The 23,749-nt window shown below is 38.4% G+C and overlaps 2 protein-coding genes, 1 long non-coding RNA gene and 2 gene segments (V, D, J or C); 2 read left to right on the top strand and 3 right to left on the bottom strand.

Moving 5' to 3' along the window:
* The window catches only part of LOC113657303, a 117,127-nt gene extending 114,411 nt beyond the window's left edge, over window positions 1–2,716 (bottom strand). The window contains 2 exon segments of the V gene segment in view: window positions 2,087–2,408; window positions 2,519–2,716. Of these exon segments, the coding sequence occupies window positions 2,087–2,408; window positions 2,519–2,567 (371 nt within the window).
* The window catches only part of LOC125138407, a 143,991-nt gene that overhangs the window by 112,351 nt on the left and 7,891 nt on the right, over window positions 1–23,749 (top strand).
* Window positions 1–23,749, top strand: part of LOC113657301 (immunoglobulin lambda-1 light chain-like) — a 129,857-nt gene that overhangs the window by 100,983 nt on the left and 5,125 nt on the right. The window contains exons 3-4 of the mRNA XM_047819911.1: window positions 3,244–3,281; window positions 16,213–16,493. Of these exons, the coding sequence (XP_047675867.1) occupies window positions 3,244–3,281; window positions 16,213–16,493 (319 nt within the window). The remainder of the gene's footprint in view (window positions 1–3,243; window positions 3,282–16,212; window positions 16,494–23,749) is intronic.
* On the bottom strand, window positions 6,118–11,287 carry LOC125145759. 3 transcript variants are annotated; one of them, XR_007144195.1, is made up of 5 exons: window positions 8,758–11,287; window positions 6,945–8,669; window positions 6,668–6,856; window positions 6,361–6,520; window positions 6,118–6,278 (listed from the first exon to the last, which is right to left on the bottom strand). It is a non-coding gene; the product is annotated as an uncharacterized LOC125145759 (long non-coding RNA). The 3 variants fall into 3 exon arrangements; XR_007144196.1 differs by having other exon boundaries at window positions 6,945–6,995; window positions 7,296–11,257; XR_007144194.1 differs by having other exon boundaries at window positions 6,945–11,254.
* LOC125145745 lies at window positions 20,507–23,041 on the bottom strand. Its single transcript, XM_047819905.1, has 5 exons — window positions 21,710–23,041; window positions 21,309–21,359; window positions 21,032–21,220; window positions 20,730–20,889; window positions 20,507–20,647 (listed from the first exon to the last, which is right to left on the bottom strand). Exon 1 carries the CDS (start codon window positions 23,035–23,037, stop codon window positions 21,874–21,876), a length of 1,164 nt encoding a protein of 387 aa, XP_047675861.1. The 5' UTR covers window positions 23,038–23,041; the 3' UTR covers window positions 20,507–20,647; window positions 20,730–20,889; window positions 21,032–21,220; window positions 21,309–21,359; window positions 21,710–21,873.

Below are 23,749 nucleotides of genomic sequence, written 5' to 3'. Positions count from 1 at the left end.
TCTTGATGAGCTTCAAGAGGTCATCACCTGAAATGGTCTTCCAACAGTCTTGAAGGAGTTCCCAGAGATGCTTAGCACTTGTTGGCCCTTTTGCCTTCACTCTGCGGTCCAGCTCACCCCAAACCATCTCGATTGGGTTCAGGTCCGGTGACTGTGGAGGCCAGGTCATCTGGTGCAGCACCACATCTCTCTCCTTCATGGTCAAATAGCCCTTACACAGCCTGGAGATGTGTTTGGGGTCATTTATTTTTCACACTTTTTTGTTATGTATATGATTCCACTTGTGTTAATTCATAGTTTTGATGCCTTCAGTGTGAATCTACAATTTTCATAGTCATGAAAATAAAGAAAACTCTTTGAATGAGAAGGTGTGTCCAAACTTTTGGTCTTTACTGTATATATATATATATATATATATATATATATATAAACATGACTTCCAGTTACCAGCATGACACTAAACAGGTAGTAGTAACAGCGACTTTTAACTTAAGTACATGTCAGAGCCCATACTTCTTTACTTTAACTTGAGTAAAAGAGTGTAGTCACTACTTCTACTTTTACTGGAGTCTTTTAAAAATTGAGTATCTGATCTGTACTACTACTTGAGTAAAGGATGTGTGTACTTTTGCCACCTCTGCCTGTGCTGCACATTTTAGTGTTTTCCCTTCAGTTACACACTCAGGCAACTCAAGAAGCATCTTTAATGAACTGACTAGTTAAATGAGGTGAGATGGGAGCAGGGAAAGAGATGAAATGTGCAGGACAGAGGATACTAGTGTGGAAATGGATCAACCAGGGACAGGAACCTACAGGACAGGAATAATAATAATAATAATAATAATAATAATAATAATAATAATAATAATAATAATAATAATAATAATAAATTAGCAAATTCAATTGATGTACTTGTGAACAAATCTCAGTGATTCAGTTGGTCACAGTGTCAGTGAGCAACACCACCCCAAACTCCACACTATGAAGCTGCAATCCTGAGGTGATCAGACTACACACAACAGCAGCACTACACAGAGAGCTGAATCACCTGAGCAGAGTAAAGTCCCTCACCACTGACACGAGCCAACAGCCTGAAGGACAATGTCCCTGATCCTCACCTAACAGACATACACCAAGCCCTGAAAAAGCAAAACCATGAAAGTCCAACACTCAGACATGGGACTGTTGGAGATCCACTGAAACCAGCAGGTAGTGGACTGATTGTAGTGAACTGACTAAACATGATAGAAATGTAATGTAAATAGATGACAGGCGGCATCTCAAACCTCCTCTTCTAAACCCATCAAACATCTCTAATAGTAAACCACCTCACTTACAGAAATAAGACATGACATTTTGCTGTCTGTTTTGGCCTCTCTGCTTCTAGGAAATGTCTTAAAGGGGAATGTTTTTACTTTTCAGGAACCAAGAAGAAAATCACACCAGCATTAATAAGGAAAATGACACAGATTTCTATGAAGACATGCAGCTGAGACTGATGTCCTTCTATCCCAGACTAGACATAAGCTGAGATCCTCATTTACATTAGCTGTGTCTGTAAATTAAACTTATCTTAGTGTATTTACAGTTACACTTACACTAGATTATTACCAGAAATTATTTTATCTTTCATGTTTTCTGAAACTCTGGAGTTAATGTCAAACACCACAGTGAGTCAGTGTGTAGAAACATCAGTACAAATGTAGCACTTATTAGTAAGAAGATATCAGAACAACAGGAAACCTGAGCATTATGAAGAGTGTGTTGTGTAGATGCTGTGGGTTTTCAAAAGGAGGTGTGATGGGAATTTTGCTGCAAGATCGATATGAAAAACAATATTTGTGAACAAGATTAGATGGAAACAACAACATAATGGACTGTGTACAGTGTGGTGTGATGATTATTGAGAGATCTCTAATGTGAGTTGTGAGTTAGTGTGATGTGGTTCTTCTCCTCCACAGAGTGTCATTGTGTCGTATCACATCCTCCAACTCAGCACCTGCAGTCGCTCCCAGCTGCAGCAGTTCAGTCTCTCTACAATCTGACTGAGGGAGGTTTTTGTACGACTCTGTAACACTGTGTGAACAGGTTGGTGCTACTGATGTAATGGTAACTCTGACAGTAGTAATCTCCTGCATCTTCAGTTTGGACTCCACTGATGGTCAGAGTGAAATCAGATCCAGATCCACTGCCACTGAAACGAGCTGGAAAACCTGACTGTCTCTGATTTGCAAGCTTAAGCATAAGTTTAGGAGCTTCTCCAGGTTTCTGCTGATACCAGTGTAAGAAGTGACCATTTGAGTTACTGTACACTGCCGGACTGGTTCTACAGTTGATGGTGACTGTTTCTCCTGGAAGAACAGATTTCACTGCAGGAGTCTGAGTTACTGTGACTTGACCTCTGCATTCTGAAAAATACACAATAACGCAGCATGAAACTGAAATATTCTAATAGAAACAATAAGTGTATTAGTATGAACAGATGGTTGTAGAGATAAAATATGAAGCAGTGTCTGACCTTGAGTCCAGAGGATCAGTGTCCAGATGAAGACGGGGATCAAAGTCATGGTAGCTGTGGGTGAAGTTGCTGTAGCAGCAGCTCTCAGTCATGAAGTGTTAAAGTCACAGCACTATAAACACTCCCAGATCACTGAAGCATGTGCTGCCAATGCAAAGTGTCCTCTAAGTATGGAAACACCTTTACCACATTCCCCCAATCTTACTGTCATTCTCACACTACTACAGAGTTATTGTGTGGATTTTACTTTTAGGTTTAAAGGCATAAATATGTGAATCAGAGAGAATTTTAAACTTGATAGATTTGTTTAATATCCTGGAAATTTGTGGTTGAATTTCATCATTAATACACTAATATTGGACAGTATGGGGGTGTAATTATTATTGCAGCTTTTTGTGTTTAACAAGTAAATCAATAAATTATACTATATACAAAAAATAAAGTATATTGAAGCAAAATGCAATTCTGATTATTTTTTGTGAAATATTTTTAGTACAGACAATAAAGGTGTTATTCTTATTCTATCAGGAATGACTGATTTAGGTGAAAAATCATTCAAACTTGAAAAACATAAGTACATTATTTCAGTACATTGTGTGTGTGTGTGTGTGTGTGTGTGTGTGTGTGTGTGTGTGTGTGTGTGTGTGTGTGTGTGTGTGTGTGTGTGTTCACTGTAGTGTGACAGAGGTTTTTGTACGATGCCTTCATAGGAATGTATCACTGTGGATCACTTTTGGTGGAGGAACAAAACTGTCTGTGGGCCGTAAGTAACCTGTTTACTAATGACTGAAATGGAGTGGGTTCAGATTAATGTCTGAAATGGAGTGTGTTCAGATTACTGACTGAAATGGAGTGTGTTCAGATTAATGACTGAAATGGAGTGTGTTCAGATTAATGTCTGAAATGGAGTGTGTTCAGATTAATGACTGAAATGGAGTGTGTTCAGATTAATGACTGAAATGGAGTGTGTTCAGATTAATGACTGAAATGGAGTGTGTTCAGATTAATGTCTGAAATGGAGTGTGTTCAGATTAATGACTGAAATGGAGTGTGTTCAGATTAATGACTGAAATGGAGTGTGTTCAGATTAATGTTAAAATTTGTAAAATATATAGTTGATCAACATTTTCTTCAAATTTTCCCTTAGGGAATGTGATGTTTGTATAAAATCACTGTGTTTCTCAAATTTCTCTTATTTTAGAAGTATCATAAAATGTGTCTGACTTTAGTGATAATAGCTCGTTCTAACTGAAATAACATTTATATAATTGTTTGTGCAAATGACTGTAACAGAGTTTCACTGAATTATTCTAGCTACATTTAATATCTCAGAGACTGTGACTCTATAAACAGATGTCCTGAAGACTAGAATCAATTTATTTAAATAATAAATATGTTGTCATTTGAAAATATTTATATATAATTTATAAAATATTTTTTTCATATTTCTAATTATTGAATATACAGTATAATTAATTTAAAATTGTCATTGTTCATAATAATATAAATCATTATAGCTGTAAGATGTAAAAGTATTTGAATTGAATGTGAAACGTTTGTGATGCTCCACTGATCTCAGTTCTGCTCTGTAAGATATAAAGGGAAGTGAAACACACACAGTGAGCTGCAACAAAGCCTGAGTGACTGACAGCTGTCCATTCCTGTCTCACCTCTGTGTGTGTGTGTGTGTGTGTGTGTGTGTGTGTGTGTGTGTGTGTGTGTGTGTGTGTGTGTGTGTGTGTGTGTGTGTGTAGGTGACACCCAGCCCAGTGTGACGGTGCTGCCCCCCTCCAGTGTGGAGCTGCAGCAGGAGAAGGTCACACTCATGTGTGTGGCCTACAAGGGCTTCCCCTCGGACTGGAAGTTGAGCTGGAAGGTTGACGGCAGCAGCTGGAGCTCGGGGGAGAGCCGCAGCGCCGCCGTTCTGAACGCGGACGGCCTCTACAGCTGGAGCAGCACGCTGAGCCTCCACCCTGATCAGTGGAGGAACAAGGTGGTGACCTGTGAGGCCTCCAAAGACAACCAACCTACTGTAGTGAGCACAGTGAACACAGAGCAGTGCTCAGAGCTGTGAGCTCACACACACTTTACTCAGCTCACCTTCTACTGCTTCACTGTGTGCTACATGTGGCCTTTACTGCTCAAATCATCCACTCTCATCATTTCATTTGTCTTATTAACATGTGAGCTCACACACTCCTCACTTTAACTCAGCTCTTCTTCTTAATTATCACCTAAATATGTGTTAAGTGTGTGGATCACTGCAATGTCCTGCTTAGAATTATTAATAAAAGCTTTTGAATCAGTAAACACGGCTGTTTTACATTGTTGATTATACACATCATACACAAATCACCAAGGAATCTGTCTCAGTATCTGCTGTAGAACCTGATTATTCATGAGAAAGACACCTGATAATAATAATAATAATAATAATAATAATAATAATAATAATAATAATAATAATAATAATAATAATAATAATTTACTCTCACTGGAGGCTATAAGTGTATAATCTTGGGGACTGGTGTGATGGGTCTGGAAATGCTGTTACACTAACTGTATTAATCACGACTCAACTCCTGTATATTTCTAATTCTAAAAATACTTCCTACTTCATCAAAGCAATTTAATGTTAACACTTTGCACAAAGTCTATCAACATATTCACTTCTCAGTGTAGAGTAAATTATTGTCATTTTGAGCATATATGGCTAAAACAGTACACAGTGAAATTAAATAACGTTCCTCCAGGAAAATGGTAGTACATAAAGACACAGAGCTACAGAAGACAACACAGGACAAGGGCTAATAAATAAATAAATAAATAAATAAATAAATAAATAAATAAATACAAGCTCTTTAACATAAGGTGCATGCGTGCAGCCTAATGCAAATAGTGTAAGACAAAAGACAGAGACGGACAAGAGACAGTTTATAGATAAAATACAACCCAGTCAACAATTTGATCTCACAATGATGTCACTATGAGCTCACAATATTCTCATGGTGCGGTCAGAATGTGAGTGTCACAGTGAACTAAAAGTGTAACCACGCAGAGCTCTCACTGTGTGCTCATACTTTGTTCACAACATGAGGTCACTGCACAATCACAGTGCACTCATACTGTGGTGGAAATATGCGGTCATTGTGTGCTCATACTGTGGTCACTGTGTGCTCATACTGTGGTCACTGTGTGCTCATACTGTAGTCACTGTGTGCTTATACTGTGGTCACTGTGTGCTCATACTGTGGTCACTGTGTGCTCATACTGTGGTCACTGTGTGCTCATACTGTGGTCACTGTGTGCTCATACTGTGGTCACTGTGTGCTCATACTGTGATCACTGTGTGCTCATACTGTGGTCACTGTGTGCTCATACTGTGGTCACTGTGTGCTCATACTGTGGTCACTGTGTGCTCATACTGTGGTCACTGTGTGCTCATACTGTGGTCACTGTGTTCTCATACTGTGAGATCACCATATAACACCACTATGCAATAATTGTGTTAGTTCACTGTTATCTAAAATGATTCAGTTAACTCAAACTTTTACACCCACATTCTTTATTTCCATCAATAAAAACAAACAAACAAAAAGTCAGCTTTTTCCTTTATTTGGTTTCCTTTTCAGCCTGGTGTTGGCGTTGGACAAAAAAATTTCTACTTGGCGAATACATTCCGCGTCTGGTGTTGTTCTGGTGGTTACTTTTAGCTTCTTCACCTCTATTTCATTTTGTTTGTGAAAAGACCTGACACATTCTAAAAACACAAAGAGCAAGGTGTTAACATTACAATTTCTATAGCAGCATCCAGATGCACAAACCAAAACTTAAACACTTACTTTTCAAACATGTCAGGAGCACAGGTGGCAACACCTTCTTCCCATCTTTCCCCGTTCTGTTATACAGACAGAGAACATTGTCTGACGCTATGCTTTTTAAAGCCTGTCTCACCATCTCACCTATACTGGAGCTGCCGTGAGTATGGATGAGATAGTGTACCTGACAAAAACATACATAATATTGTCATGATTAAAATATACCAGGCTTCAACATTTCTTTTACATGGTATCTGCTGCAAAAAAATAAAAAAATAAAACTGTGGCTTTGTTGTAAAAATAAACGCTAAATTTATATAGTAGTACTAACATAAAGCTCTCGATAAGAAGGCTTCAAACGTTTCAAAGCTGGAGCACTGTTGTTGTTTAAAAAGTTCCTCATGGGCATCTTCTTCTGCCCGCTTCATGAGAACAGACTTAACTTTTGCCAAGTCATTCATGATGACAGCTTGTCTCTGTTCCAGCATTTGAATTTGTTGGAGTATCTTAGTATTCAGATCTGAAAAATTGTAAAGTTAGATTGTTATATAGCAAAGGATGTTTTATGTCTGTATAAATAAATAATGTCTAATTGATATATCACATACCAAACAATTTCTCCATGGTGACTTTGCATTTTGTTTCCTTTGGTTCCTTCCCTGTTATCAAAATTACATACATAAGGTCAGTGAAATTGCATTTATCTAAATCAGTTATATTGTTTCTCTATTTATTTTTCTACATCAATTAAACCGTTTTTTCCCTGATCGTTTTATCCACAATGCACATGTAGGTGGTTCACTTTAATTGTGGGGACATTTGGTACAATGAAAAAAAAAAAAAAAAAAACACACGCACACGCACACACACACACACACACACACATTATTCATAGTCTTTGGATCAAAATCAGGATAACATGCAATAAAAAAGGCAAAAACCCTGCCTTACTGACTTACTTGACTAACTAATCAAACTGAATGCATGAGCGGTATAGGCGCTACCGCATTGTATTCATCTTTATCAATCAAGGACAAAGGTATCATGATTGCTTTATGTCTCAGTTGAGTGGTGTCAGTATGTAACATTTTAGTGTGATTCCGAAATCCTTTGAATATGCCAATTATTCTGGAGTCACATGGCTTAGTGTACAAAGGTTCCATTCTGCAAAAAACCTCACAAAAAAATCAGATTTTCTTGAACTCCATGTATAAGGCAGTAGCTATCATTGGTCATTCTGTAACATTCTTTTGTCTTTGGCGTACCAGAGGTAACATTTGATTTCTTAGAACTTGATATTGCTTGCCTCTCTGCCAATCTGTTAGCTACTTGAATCAGTGGATCACTTGAACCGCGGATAAACCTCTTGATTTGACCCATATTGTTCTCAAACTTGTACGCTGAACAATAGTGTAATGATCTGTTGTAATTTGCAACATCAGTGAGATGTAGCAAGCAATGCACATTATATGAGATGAAACTCATGCTATACAGGCTGCTACCTTTTTCAACAAAATATGTTAACAGCTCATCTGCATAATCACGATGCTCCATTAGGTTTTCACTGTACAAGATGCGCATTCCAATACTAAGTGAAAGGAAGTGAATATACTTCTCCTTATCGAGAACATATTTCAAAATCACTGGTCCAGTATAAAGCAAAAATGTTCGGAATTCAGTTGCTTTCCAGTGCTTCAGTTCATCTAACCCCCTGGGTTTCCTATTGAATTCAGGAGGTATGTGATGTCAGACAGCTTGATGAAAATAAGTAATGGTGCTAAGATGTCCAGCTGATAATCTATGGGCCAAAGGTCCTTCTTTCCACAGCATCAACATTCGCTTAGTCACTCCTCGATCTACACAATGCATGGGATCTATTGGGAACTGCCTGATCATATCAATGTGCCGATTCAAAAGAATGCTATCTGTTTTGTGATGTTCAGGATTTGTCTTCTGTCTAAATGACTCATTGGTTCTGAGATTTCCTTTATACAAAAAAAAGCATTTTGCTCTCATGAACTCCCTTTACATCACAAAAGTCACAGCCATAGCGGCCATTAAACTGAACTATTCCTTTGATGAGGGCTCGTGCTGGTGCATCACATATGATGTTTTTGAGGACAATTCTCTTCCCTTTAAAGCCTGTTTCCATCAGTTCTTGCAGCTCCTCCACTGAAGTGGCCACATTGTGAGGTTTTTGGACTGGAAATATTCATCAATAAAGGCCATCAATATTCAAAGAAATCTCAAAGTGGTCTTATTTTGAAGTGTCTTGCTCCGACAGAGTATGCGTAAAAGACCTTCCTTTAATCCAAAATATGTGTATTTGCCACCTATCAAAAACAAGATTTTACAGTTCACTGAAATTTCTGAATAATATTGCCAAATGAGTGCATGGACATTTTCAAAGTTAAAATGTACCTGATTTTTCTGTTATTCTCAAACTGCCAGAACGAGGTGTTTTCAATAGTGTTCGTCCGTCTGCTGGAACATCAATGTCATGTTCCTTCAAAATCTTAAGCAAATGAGTGAGAGAGGTCATGGAGATGTTGAACTTCATTGCCCACTCAGACAGCTTTTTCTCCAGAGACAAAGCTAGCTCTGAGTTACTTTCACTGGTAACATCCATGGAATCATTTAGTCTATCAATTTCATACCATAGCACTTGATCTTGCATATTAATTATGGTATTCTGTTGTGATTCTGAATCATACTGTTCTTGCAAGTCTTCATTTAGATGCTGCTCCACAACATTCAGCATATTTCCTGAGTCGTCTGATGAGTAGTCTGATTCAAGTTCTCTGGAGGAGTGTTCACTATCAGAAGTGTTTTAATTTTTTTTCTGTAGAGCCTAAATGATCTTTTTTGATTTTCTTTTCTTTTTGTTGCTGTCTTTTCAATGCCTTAATTTTTGTTTCCAAATCCTAACAGGCCAAAAAGAACTTCTGTATTAGTAAAACATTATATGAAACAAATACACCTTTTACAAATTATTTTTGTTTGAGAGGACAACCTTAGCCACTCTCACTGATTACTGTATTTGATAATTGATTAAGAAGTCTTCTTTGGACAATTGTTGTGTATCCTAAAGAAAGTGTGTATCATAAAGTACTTTAAACTACACTTTTGTAGATCTACACTTTACATTCTTAATGATGTAGTGTTGCCTCTGATGTCTGGGTAAAGTTGCTTGTTATGTTAATAAGAGGATGAATGTCAGTCACTTTGAGTTTTGGTAAATGGGAAGTGACGTTGAAGCTTTTAACATAAAACAGCTCCAGTTCCACAGATAGAAGTTGTTGTTAAAAAAACTAGTCATATAGCGTGGTGAAATAAGGCTTTTTATCTTTAATATGAGTGTCTAAGAGTAGGCGTACTTCATCTTTTTATCCAAAGAGCAATGATAGTTTACGCTATTCCACCAGTGCAGCATTCTTGCTTACTGTTGTTTTACAGCGCTTGTTAATTATTGAAATATAACTATAAATAAAAAAAAATTATATATTGAAATATAAAGTTAGTGATGTTGTAATGATCTGACATAACAGGCCTAACAATTCACAAATACTGATAGGCAAACTAGCTGCAGCTAGCAGTTTTGGTGTGATTACTGAAGGTAAAATGGCTGGTATACATGTACAGTAGCATGTGTGAGCAGTACTCTGCTAAAAAAAAAAAAAGACCAGACCACATTGCACATCTAAAAGTATGTAAATAGGCCACTCGCCATTTCTGCGGTGTAACAATCCCATGCACAACTTTTTCTTCTTCTTTAAATGTTTTATGGTGGTTGGAAGACCAGCTTAGATGGTGCATTTAAAACCACCAACTGGACCGGAGTGTGAAGCATTTACAATGAGCTCACGCTTTACACAATTTAATTTGCAACGATTGTAGACTGAGTGTAAAGGTGTAAAGGGAAGAAACTGTTACATAGTCTGGTTGTGAAGACCTGAACGCTTCGGTACCTTTTTACAGACAACAGGAGTGTGTAGAGTGTGTGTGAGGTGTGTGTGGGGTCCTCCACAATGCTGTTGGCCTTGCAGATGCAGCATGTGGTGTAAATGAGACTGCTGATGATCTTCTCAGCTGCCCTCACTATCTACTGCAGGGACTTTGCAGAACACGCAGTGATGCAGCTGCTCAGTAAACTCACATTAGTCAGCCAGTAAAACAGGATAATGATAGGGGTGGGAGATGGGCTTTCCTCAGAATTTACAAAATGTAGAAATGCTGCAGAGCTTTGTTCTTGGTGGAGCTAATGTTGAAGAATCAGATGGGATTCTCTGCTAGGTGAACATCAAGGAATTTAATGCCCTTGATGATCTTCATGGAGGATCTTCAAGTAAATCTTCATCAGAGCATGGCCACTCTGCCTTCCTGAAGTCAACAATCATCGTTTTTTGTTTTGCCCATGATCAGAGACAGATGGCTCTATTTGAGGCTATTAGCTGTTTTCTCTCTTCTCTGTATGCTGACAGTTTGTTCTTGCTGATGAGACCAAGCACTGTCGTGTCATTGGTGAGCTTGATGATGTTGTTTGAGCTGTGTATAACTGCACAGTTATGAGTGAGCAGAGTGAACAGATGTGACCTGAGTGTACAGCCCTGAGGGGTCTCAATGCTCACTGTGGTGTAGTTTAGTGATGGTGCTTTTTGATTTGGACTGACTGAGGTCTTCCAATAAGGAAATCTAAAATCCAACAGCAGAGGAAATTGTTCAGGCACAGCTTTTCAGTCAGATGTTGAGTAATGATTGAACTTAATGCTGAACTTATGCCTATGAATAGAATTCGCACAAATGTGTCATTTTGACAAGGAGGTTCCTCTTACGGATCGCCGTGCCATGCACGGCACGGCAGACAAAGTGACCACTAGGGGATGACCCAGAAACAAGCTTCATTGCAGCTTTAAAGCATTAAATCCTCTAAAAACACGAAAAACCTATTTACCTAGTAAAGTTTATACTCTCAATATTTTTTTAAGCCCACACACAAAGCATAATATTATTCATAGCTGTCATACTATTTGAAAAAAAAATTGAGTAACTGACCTAGGTGGCGCTAGACCAGTTTTTCCCTTACCTTTAGACGCTTCCCTTTCTTCACTGGGGTAATATTTTCCAAAACAAATATGCCACAAAAATCCCCACAGGTCCAAGGAACTGGAATGCTTTGGTCGCGTCGCAAATATTCCGTTTGTGTTCCGAAAACTGGAAACAGTATTGCTTCACCATCTTGTTTTTCGGCTCTAACTTCTCATTGGGTGTTTCAAAAATTCTAAATTATGTCATATTTATAGCCCAGGGCCTAACGAATCAAACAAGCCCTCACTTGAGCCAATCGGTGCTTGTATTGCAGAGATAGACGGCTGAGAAGCCAATGATGTCATGACATCATTTTTGGGAACCCGCCTTTGACTGACAATTGCTCCTTCCAATAGCAATGAAATGGTCTGGGACCTATACAGCTCTTTAGCCAATAAGGAGATGATTCCAACGGTATGCAACATGCCATGTCTCCGAGGCCTCAAGCTGCGTGAAAAAGGTGCGCAAAGGATTTATTGCGCAATCCTCGACTTTTTCTCACTCACACAGCACAGGGTGTCAGGTTACAGGCCTTTTTTCACAGCAGACTTGTAGACACAGAGGCTCTGTGTGTTTTAGGCCTTTTAAACTGAGCATGCAGTCTTTTTATTCAAAGTTATACAGTAAACAAGTAAACAAGAAACACATGACCGGACGGACATGTCCGTAGAATAATATTTTTATTGAAGCCATTTTGGGGTCTTTTGACTTGAATTTTTTTTTGGTGAAAGCCAAGACATGTGGCTATGACCCTCAGTTGTTATTTGGTCCTTAACATGTTCCAGAGAAATAAGATTAATCAGTTTATCAGGTAAACAACTCAGGCGGAAATCAAAGCCTTCGATTCTAGCCTCTGTAAATTTGTGCCAGTAAGGCCTAGAATCAATCTGACACTTGTATCTAGAGACTCTCTTCTTTCCAATGAGACCAGGCTCACCCCTGTATGTCAAAGTATGTGGGAGCTGTACCACTTTTTGTTGGGTAGGTCATGTAGGCGAAAAACCTGCAATAGGGGGCGAGATCCCTAAGAGGACCAGATGGAGGAAGGTGATGATGTTGTCTGTGGAGTTGTTGTGATGATAAACAAACTGCAGAGGGTCCATTGGGGGCGCCCACAGGGTCTTGATATGCCTCATCAAGAGTCTCATGTAGAGATGGGTGTTTGTGTGACTGGATGATAATCATTGAAGTAAGGACACCAAAGATTTATTTGGCACAGTGAGGATGGTGCGTTCTTGAAGCAGGTTGGAGTTTCTGTGTGAGTGCTCACTTTACCTCTCTGATGGCCTGGGACAGTTTGTCCCTTTCTGTTAGGGCTACATTATCACCTGCTTTAAAAACAGAGTTTATGGTCCTCAGCAGTGCATGCACCTTTACAGTTATCCACAGCTTCTTATTCACAAAACAATGCACACAAACAAAACTGAATGTTAAACAGTCTTTGTGAGCAGGATAGTTTAGATGGAGTGTGTGTGGGGTCAGAGAGAACAGAAATGAGTTTGATAATCAGATTCATTATATGTGGAAACCTGTGATGTTTTCAATTGGAACAGTAAACACCATGACTGTAGAAATCTACAAAACCAGAGACTGAGACCAGATTAATAACAGGGTCAGAAACAGAGACAGTACTGAGGGTAGGATTAGTGATAGACTCTGAAACAAATTACAAATGATCCATCAAACAGTCTGAGTTATGACGAAAAACGATCTTGAAAACTGTAAAACTATTTATCTTACAGTAGTGAACGTGGAGGACTGTGTTCAGTGTGGTGTGATGATTACTGAGTGATGGATCATAAGTATTATACGTACATTGGGGCTGCTTTTCTTCAGCTGGATCTGAAGCTTTAATCTGTGTGGAGTGAATCATGAATAACTCAACATTCAAGATGAAGAGAAATTTTACCATTCAGTATGACGACAAACAAAGGAACACCTCCAAATCTACAAAGAAATGGCTTTACGTGAAAGATCAAGGTTTTGAAATGACTCAAAGTCCTGATTTAGATCCATATGAAAGTCTGTGGGTTGAGCTGGAGAGAGCTGTACACAAGAAATGTCCAGCTGATCTGTCAGAGTTAGAATACTTTTCTAAGGAAGAATGTCAAAATATCTCTAAATCAAGATTAAGCATTAAATTTATTGACTCTTGCCTAATAAGATTTAATGCAGTGATAAAATCTAAAGGTGCTACAACTAAGTGTTAGTTTAGGGGTGTGCACACTCATGACCAACTGATTTTATTTTAATTTTAACTAAAATGATTCTTCCTGTTATTCACTTTCATTTATGGCAATTTCACAGATGAAAGATCAATCTTGGTTTCATTTGGTCCAATGAAACAGATATATCAGACCTGCAATCAAGATTTTTGTCAATAAGCCACATAAAGTATACAGAAATGACCATAATGTAAATAATGAATTTTGTACATGTAAGTTTCAGGTTGAAACACTACAAAATGTGAAAAAATGCAATAAAATTAAACTATTGTGTAAAGAAAGTAATAAAAGACTTTCAGGTCTAATTATAAAATTGTCTATTTTAAATGTATTTGATGGAAATATAAAATAATAAATTACTCAGCTTTTATATATTCATGATTATTGAGAGATCTCTAATGTGAGTTGTGATTCAGTGTGATGTGGTTCTTCTCCTCCACAGAGTGTCATTGTGTCGTATCACATCCTCCAACTCAGCACCTGCAGTCGCTCCCAGCTGCAGCAGTTCAGTCTCTCTACAATCTGACTGAGGGAGGTTTTTGTACGACTCTATAACACTGTGTGAACACACCACCACTGTGGTAACTCTGACAGTAGTAATCTCCTGCATCTTCAGTCTGGACTCCACTGATGGTCAGAGTGAAATCAGATCCAGATCCACTGCCACTGAAACGAGCTGGAAAATCTGACTGTCTCTGATTTGCAAGCTTAATCAGGAGTTTAGGAGCTTCTCCAGGTTTCTGCTGATACCAGTGTAAACGTTCACCATATGAGGTTGTGTACACTGCCTGACTTGTTTTACAGTTGATGGTGACTGTTTCTCCTGGAAGAACAGATTTCACTGCCGGAGTCTGAGTTACTGTGACTTGACCTCTGCATTCTGAAAAATACACAATAACGCAGCATGAAACTGAAATATTCTAATAGAAACAATAAGTGTATTAGTATGAACAGATGATTGTAGAGATAAAATATGAAGCAGTGTCTGACCTTGAGTCCAGAGGATCAGTGTCCAGATGAAGACGGGGATCAAAGTCATGGTAGCTGTGGGTGAAGTTGCTGTAGCAGCAGCTCTCAGTCATGAAGTGTTAAAGTCACAGCACTATAAACACTCCCAGATCACTGAAGCATGTGCTGCCAATGCAAAGTGTCCTCTAAGTATGGAAACACCTTTACCACATTCCCCCAATCTTACTGTCATTCTCACACTACTACAGAGATATTGTGTGGATTTTACTTTTAGGTTTAAAGGCATAAATATGTGAATCAGAGAGAATTGTAAACTTGATAGATTTGTTTAATATCCTAGAAATTTGTGGGTGAATTTCATCATTAATACACTAATATTGGACAGCATAGGGGTGTAATTAGTATTGCAGCTTTTTGTGTTTAACAAGTAAATCAATAAATTATACTATATACAAAAAATAAAGTATATTGAAGCAAAATGCAGCATTTCTGATTTTTTTTTGTGAAATATTTTTAGTACAGTGAATAAAGGTGTTATTTTTATTCTATCAGGAATGACTGATTTAGGTGAAAAATCATTCAAACTTAAAAAAACCATAAGTAAATTTTTTCAGTACATTGTGTGTGTGTGTGTGTGTGTGTGTGTGTGTGTGTGTGTGTGTGTGTGTGTGTGTGTGTGTGTGTGTGTGTGTGTGTGTGTGCACTTGGTCAATGTAGTGTGACAGAGGTTTTTGTACGACGCCTTTATAGGAATGTATCATTGTGGTGCACTTTTGGTAAAGGAACTAAACTGTCTGTGGGCCGTAAGTAACCTGTTTACTAATGACAGAAATGGAGTGTGTTCTGGTTAATGACTGAAATGGAGTGTGTTCAGATTAATGACTGAAATGGAGTGTGTTCTAGTTAATGACTGAAATGGAGTGTGTTCTGATTAATGACTGAAATGGAGTGTGTTCTGGTTAATGACTGAAATGGAGTGTGTTCTGGTTAATGACTGAAATGGAGTGTGTTCAGATTAATGACTGAAATGGAGTGTGTTCTGGTTAACGACTGAAATGGAGTGTGTTCAGATTAATGACTGAAATGGAGTGTGTTCTGATTAATGACTGAAATGGAGTGTGTTCAGATTAATGACTGAAATGGAAATGGCAAATGACTGTAACAGAGTTTCACTGAATTATTCTAGCTACATTTAATATCTCAGAGACTGTGACTCTATAAACAGATGTCCTGAAGACTAGAATCAATTTAAGTAAATAATAAAAGTATGATCCCATTTAAAAATATTAATATATATTTCATGAATTATTATTTTTATATTTCCTATTATGAATTTACATCATAAATATGAATTTTCACTCTTCACAATAATATAAATCATTATAGCTGTAAGATGTAAAAGTATTTGAATTGAATGTGAAACGTTTGTGATGCTCCACTGATCTCAGTTCTGCTCTGTAAGATATAAAGGGAAGTGAAACACACACAGTGAGCTGAAACAAAGCCTGAGTGACTGACAGCTGTCCATTCCTGTCTCACCTCTGTGTGTGTGTGTGTGTGTGTGTGTGTGTGTGTGTGTGTGTGTGTGTGTGTGTAGGTGACACCCAGCCCAGTGTGACAGTGCTGCCCCCCTCCAGTGTGGAGCTGCAGCAGGAGAAGGTCACACTCGTGTGTGTGGCCTACAAGGGCTTCCCCTCGGACTGGAAGTTGAGCTGGAAGGTTGACGGCAGCAGCTCGAGCTCGGGGGAGAGCCGCAGCGCCGCCGTTCTGAACGCGGACGGCCTCTACAGCTGGAGCAGCACGCTGAGCCTCCACCCGGATCAGTGGAGGAACAAGGTGGTGACCTGTGAGGCCTCCAAAGACAACCAACCTACTGTGGTGAGCACAGTGAACAAAGAGCAGTGCTCAGAGCTGTGAGCTCACACACACTTTACTCAGCTCACCTTCTACTGCTTCACTGTGTGCTACATGTGGGCTTTACTGCTCTAATCATCCACTCTCATCATTTCATTTGTCTTATTAACATGTGAGCTCACACACTCCTCACTTTAACTCAGCTCTTCTTCTTAATTATCACCTAAATATATGTTAAGTGTGTGGATCGCTGCAATGTCCTGCTTAGAATTATAAATAAAAGCTTTTGAATCAGTAAACACGGCTGTTTTACATTGTTTATACACATCATACACAAATCACCAAGGAATCTGTCTCAGTATCTGCTGTAGAACCTGATTATTCATGAGAAAGACACCTGATAATAATAATAATAATAATAATAATAATAATAATAATAATAATAATAATAATAATAATAATAATAATTTACTCTCACTGGAGAATATAGGTGTATAATCTTGGGGACTGGTGTGATGCTGTTACACTAACTGTATTAATCACGACTCAACTCCTGTATATTTCTAATTCTAAAAATACTTCCTACTTCATCAAAGCAATTTAATGTTAACACTTTGCACAAAGTCTATCAACATATTCACTTCTCAGTGTAGAGTAAATTATTGTCGTTTTGAGCATATATGGCTAAAACAGTACACAGTGAAATTAAATAACGTTCCTCCAGGAAAATGGTAGTACATAAAGACACAGAGCTACAGAAGACAACACAGGACAAGGGCTAATAAATAAATAAATAAATAAATAAATAAATAAATAAATAAATAAATACAAGCTCTTTAACATAAGGTGCATGCGTGCAGCCTAATGCAAATAGTGTAAGACAAAAGACAGAGACGGACAAGAGACAGTTTATAGATAAAATACAACCCAGTCAACAATTTGATCTCACAATGATGTCACTATGAGCTCACATTTTTCTCATGGTGCGGTCAGAATGTGAGTGTCACAGTGAACTAAAAGTGTAACCACGCAGAGCTCTCACTGTGTGCTCATACTTTGTTCACAACATGAGGTCACTGCACAATCACAGTGCACTCATACTGTGGTGGAAATATGAGGTCACATCACACTCACTGTGTGCTCATACTGTGGTCACTGTGTGCTCATACTGTGATCACTGTGTGCTCATACTGTGGTCACTGTGTGCTCATACTGTGGTCACTGTGTGCTCATACTCTGGTCACTGTGTGCTCATACTGTGATCACTGTGTGCTCATACTGTGGTCACTGTGTGCTCATACTGTGGTCACTGTGTGCTCATACTGTGGTCACTGTGTGCTCATACTGTAGTCACTGTGTGCTCATACTGTGGTCACTGTGTGCTCATACTGTAGTCACTGTGTGCTCATACTGGTGACACCCAAGCTGGTGAGCCTCTTCTTAATATCATTAACTCCTCATTATCTTTAGGTTACGTTCCGAAGTCTTTTAAGTTGGCAGTTATTAGGCCACTCATCAAAAAACCTAACTTGGACCCTAATGAACTATCAAATTACAGACCTATCTCACACCTTCCGTTTATGTCTAAAATACTTGAAAAGGTTGTGTCTGTTCAACTGAGCTCCTTCTTACAGGAAAGCAACATCCTTGAAGAGTTTAAGTCAGGTTTCAGGCCCCATCATAGCACAGAAACTGCATTTGTTAAAGTTACAAACGACTTGTTCTTAGCTTCGGACCAAGACTGTATGTCACTATTAGTTCTACTTGACCCTAGTGCTGCATTCGACACTATAGATCACAACATTCTTCTAGATCGCTTACAATATTACACAGGTATTCATGGTCAGGCTTTAAGCTGGTTTAGATCCTACCTGTCTGACCGATACCATTTTGTAGAATTAAATGGTGAATCCTCCAGTTTACTACCAGTTAATTATGGGGTCCCTCAAGGATCAGTTCTAGGACCTCTGCTTTTCTCTATATACATGCTTCCATTAGGGAACATTATTAGAAGACATGGGATTAGTTTCCATTGTTATGCTGATGACACACAGTTATATATCTCATCAAAAAACCAGATGAAATAGCCACAGTGTCCAAATTAACTCAGTGCCTTAGAGAGATAAAAGACTGGATGAGCTGCAACTTTCTATTGTTAAACTCCGATAAGACAGAAATACTACTCATAGGTCCAAAAACCAGTGCACATAAACTCTCACAACTTAACTCCCATTTAGAGGGATGTACTGTTACAAGTAGCTCGACAGAGAAAGACCTCGGTGTTATATTAGACAGTAACTTGTCTTTTAAAAATCATATCGCTCATACTACCAAAACAGCCTTCTTCCACCTTAGAAACATTGCCAAGCTGAGAAACATCCTGTCTGTATCTGATGCTGAGAAGCTAGTTCATGCCTTCATGACCTCTAGACTGGACTATTGTAATGCATTACTAGGTGGTTGTCCTGCATCTTTAATAAATAGGTTACAGTTAGTCCAAAATGCAGCTGCCAGAGTTCTCACTAGGACAAGAAAGTATGACCATATAACCCCAATTTTATCATCTCTACACTGGCTACCTGTTAAGTATAGAATTGACTACAAACTGCTGCTACTTACGTACAAGGCTCTTAATGGTTTAGCTCCCATGTATCTAACTAGTCTTCTAACACGTTACAATCCTTCACGCTCTCTGAGATCACAAAACTCAGGACTTTTGGTAGTTCCCAGAATATCTAAGTCTACTAAAGTTGGTATAGCATTTTCTTATTTAGCTCCCAAACTTTGGAATAGTCTTCCTGATAGTGTTCGGGGCTCAGACACACTTTCCCAGTTAAATGTAGATTAAAAACTCATCTCTTTAGTCAGGCGTACACATAATACATCCCATAATATCATGCACCAGTACATCAGACCGGCACATTTTTATGAACAGCAGATATGTTAATCCCTTTCCACTGCTTCTCTCTTTGTACCCATCCCGAGGCATCCAGACACTGTACCAGCTCCCAACGTCCTCTGTGGGACGAAGCCTTTGGACGTCCACTGAGCCGAGGCCGACTCTAAGAATCCTGAGACATCTCCAGTTAGACTCTGTGGTACTCAGGAGATCAGAAGTCCTTGAACCCTACACCAATACAACATTTAACTGACTGTATATTACAATCACACCCCCAGTGTCACCCATATGAGGATGGGTTTCCCCCTTGAGTCCGGTTCCTCTCAAGGTTTCTTCCTTTACCAATGGAGTTTTTCCTTGCCACTGCTGCCTGAGTCACCTCAGACTTGCTCATAGGGGAATAAATACATACACACTGTGAACTATATATATCTAATAATAATCTAGAATTTTTATTCTGTTAATTCTTATTTCTTTTATTATTCGTTAATTCCTTTATCATTAATTATGGTTACCTTCTGCTCTGTGTTTATGTTCTGTAAAGCTGCTTTGAGACAATGTCTATTGTAAAAAGCGCTATACAAATAAATAAACTTGAATTGAATTGAAATGAATTGAATTGAATTGAATTCATACTGTGGTCACTGTGTGCTCATACTCTGGTCACTGTGTGCTCATACTGTGGTCACTGTGTGCTCATACTGTGGTCACTGTGTGCTCATACTGTGGTCACTGTGTGCTCATACTGTGGTCACTGTGTGCTCATACTGTGGTCACTGTGTGCTCATACTCTGGTCACTGTGTGCTCATACTGTGGTCACTGTGTGCTCATACTCTGGTCACTGTGTGCTCATACTGTGGTCACTGTGTGCTCATACTCTGGTCATCGTGATGTCACTGCTCACTCACTGTGTGCTCATACTCTGGTCACTGTGTGCTCATACTGTGGTCACTGTGTGCTCATACCGTGGTCACTGTGTGCTCATACTGTGAGATCACCATATAACACCACTATGCAATAATAGTGTTAGTTCACTGTTATCTAAAATGATTCAGTTAACTCAAACTTTTACACACACATTCTTTATTTCCATCAATAAAAACAATCAAACAAAAAGTCAGGTTTTTCCTTTATTTGGTTTCCTTTTCAGCCTGGTGTTGGCGTTGGACAAAAAAATTTCTACTTGGCGAATACATTCCGCGTCTGGTGTTGTTCTGGTGGTTACTTTTAGCTTCTTCACCTCTATTTCATTTTGTTTGTGAAAAGACCTGACACATTCTAAAAACACAAAGAGCAAGGTGTTAACATTACAATTTCTATAGCAGCATCCAGATGCACAAACCAAAACTTAAACACTTACTTTTCAAACATGTCAGGAGCACAGGTGGCAACACCTTCTTCCCATCTTTCCCCGTTCTGTTATACAGACAGAGAACATTGTCTGACGCTATGCTTTTTAAAGCCTGTCTCACCATCTCACCTATACTGGAGCTGCCGTGAGTATGGATGAGATAGTGTACCTGACAAAAACATACATAATATTGATTAAAATATACCAGGCTTCAACATTTCTTTTACATGGTATCTGCTGCAAAAAAATAAAAAAATAAAACTGTGGCTTTGTTGTAAAAATAAACGCTAAATTTATATAGTAGTACTAACATAAAGCTCTCGATAAGAAGGCTTCAAACGTTTCAAAGCTGGAGCACTGTTGTTGTTTAAAAAGTTCCTCATGGGCATCTTCTTCTGCCCGCTTCATGAGAACAGACTTAACTTTTGCCAAGTCATTCATGATGACAGCTTGTCTCTGTTCCAGCATTTGAATTTGTTGGAGTATCTTAGTATTCAGATCTGAAAAATTGTAAAGTTAGATCGTTATATAGCAAAGGATGTTTTATGTCTGTATAAACAAATAATGTCTAATTGATATATCACATACCAAACAATTTCTCCATGGTGACTTTGCATTTTGTTTCCTTTGGTTCCTTCCCTGTTATCAAAATTACATACATAAGGTCAGTGAAATTGCATTTATCTAAATCAGTTATATTGTTTCTCTATTTATTTTTCTACATCAATTAAACCGTTTTTTCCCTGATCGTTTTATCCACAATGCACATGTAGGTGGTTCACTTTAATTGTGGGGACATTTGGTACAATGTAAAAAAAAAAAAAACACACGCACACGCACACACACACACACACACACACACACACACACACACACACACACACACACACACACACACACACACACACACACACATTATTCATAGTCTTTGGATCAAAATCAGGATAACATGCAATAAAAAATGCAAAAACCCTGCCTTACTGACTTACTTGACTAACTAATCAAACTGAATGCATGAGCGGTATAGGCGCTACCGCATTGTATTCATCTTTATCAATCAAGGACAAAGGTATCATGATTGCTTTATGTCCCAGTTGAGTGGTGTCAGTATGAAACATTTTAGTGTGATTCCGAAATCCTTTGAATATGCCAATTATTCTGGAGTCACATGGCTTAGTGTACAAAGGTTCCATTCTGCAAAAAAACTCACAAAAATCAGATTTTCTTGAACTCCATGTATAAGGCAGTAGCTATCATTGGTCATTCTGTAACATTCTTTTGTCTTTGGCGTACCAGAGGTAACATTTGATTTCTTAGAACTTGATATTGCTTGCCTCTCTGCCAATCTGTTAGCTACTTGAATCAGTGGATCACTTGAACCGCGGATAAACCTCTTGATTTGACCCATATTGTTCTCAAACTTGTACGCTGAACAATAGTGTAATGATCTGTTGTAATTTGCAACATCAGTGAGATGTAGCAAGCAATGCACATTATATGAGATGAAACTCATGCTATACAGGCTGCTACCTTTTTCAACAAAATATGTTAACAGCTCATCTGCATAATCACGATGCTCCATTAGGTTTTCACTGTACAAGATGCGCATTCCAATACTAAGTGAAAGGAAGTGAATATACTTCTCCTTATCGAGAACATATTTCAAAATCACTGGTCCAGTATAAAGCAAAAATGTTCGGAATTCAGTTGCTTTCCAGTGCTTCAGTTCATCTAACCCCCTGGGTTTCCTATTGAATTCAGGAGGTATGTGATGTCGGACAGCTTGATGAAAATAAGTAATGGTGCTAAGATGTCCAGCTGATAATCTATGGGCCAGAGGTCCTTCTTTCCACAGCATCAACATTCGCTTAGTCACTCCTCGATCTACACAATGCATGGGATCTATTGGGAACTGCCTGATCATATCAATGTCCAGATTCAAAAGAATGCTATCTGTTTTGTGATGTTCAGGATTTGTCTTCTGTCTAAATGACTCATTGGTTCTGAGATTTCCTTTATACAAAAAAAGCATTTTGCTCTCATGAACTCCCTTTACATCACAAAAGTCACAGCCATAGCGGCCATTAAACTGAACTATTCCTTTGATTAGGGCTCGTGCTGGTGCATCACATATGATGTTTTTGAGGACAATTCTCTTCCCTTTAAAGCCTGTTTCCATCAGTTCTTGCAGCTCCTCCATAAAATCCCTCAAAAACTCCAAATCATTTGGTTTCTTTGCTCCAGAAAACAGAGCAACAACAAAAGGACTGTTTTTCACTTCATCAAGGTTGATGACAGCACACTGAAGTGGCCACATTGTGAGGTTTTTGGACTGGAAATATTCATCAATAAAGGCCATCAATATTCAAAGAAATCTCAAAGTGGTCGTATTTTGAAGTGTCTTGCTCAGACAGAGTATGCGTAAGACCTTCCTTTAATCCAAAATATGTGTATTTGCCACCTATCAAAAACAAGATTTTACAGTTCAGTGGAATTTCTGAATAATATTGCCAAATGAGTGCATGGACATTTTCAAAGTTAAAATGTACCTGATTTTTCTGTTATTCTCAAACTGCCAGAATGAGATGTTTTCAATAGTGTTCATCCGTCTGCTGGAACATCAATGTCATGTTCCTTCAAAATCTTAAGCAAATGAGTGAGAGAGGTCATGGAGATGTTGAACTTCATTGCCCACTCAGACAGCTTTTTCTCCAGAGACAAAGCTAGCTCTGAGTTACTTTCACTGGTAACATCCATGGAATCATTTAGTCTATCAATTTCATACCATAGCACTTGATCTTGCATATTAATTATGGTATTCTGTTGTGATTCTGAATCATACTGTTCTTGCAAGTCTTCATTTAGATGCTGCTCCACAACATTCAGCATATTTCCTGAGTCGTCTGATGAGTAGTCTGATTCAAGTTCTCTGGAGGAGTGTTCACTATCAGAAGTGTTTTCATTTTTTTCTGAAGAGCCAAAATGATCTTTTTTGATTTTCTACGAACTTTTTGTTGCTGTCTTTTCAA

This window comes from Tachysurus fulvidraco, chromosome 10 (assembly GCF_022655615.1).
Source record: "Tachysurus fulvidraco isolate hzauxx_2018 chromosome 10, HZAU_PFXX_2.0, whole genome shotgun sequence".
NCBI classification, from domain to species: Eukaryota; Metazoa; Chordata; class Actinopteri; order Siluriformes; family Bagridae; genus Tachysurus; species Tachysurus fulvidraco.
The sequence above is the reverse complement of the archived record's forward strand: the minus strand, read 5'-3'. Positions and strand labels throughout refer to the sequence as shown.

Excerpts from the sequence above, each read along its gene's own strand:
- LOC125145745 (XM_047819905.1), bottom strand. The coding sequence starts at position 23,037 with ATGTGGCCACTTCAGTGTGCTGTCATCAACCTTGATGAAGTGAAAAAC.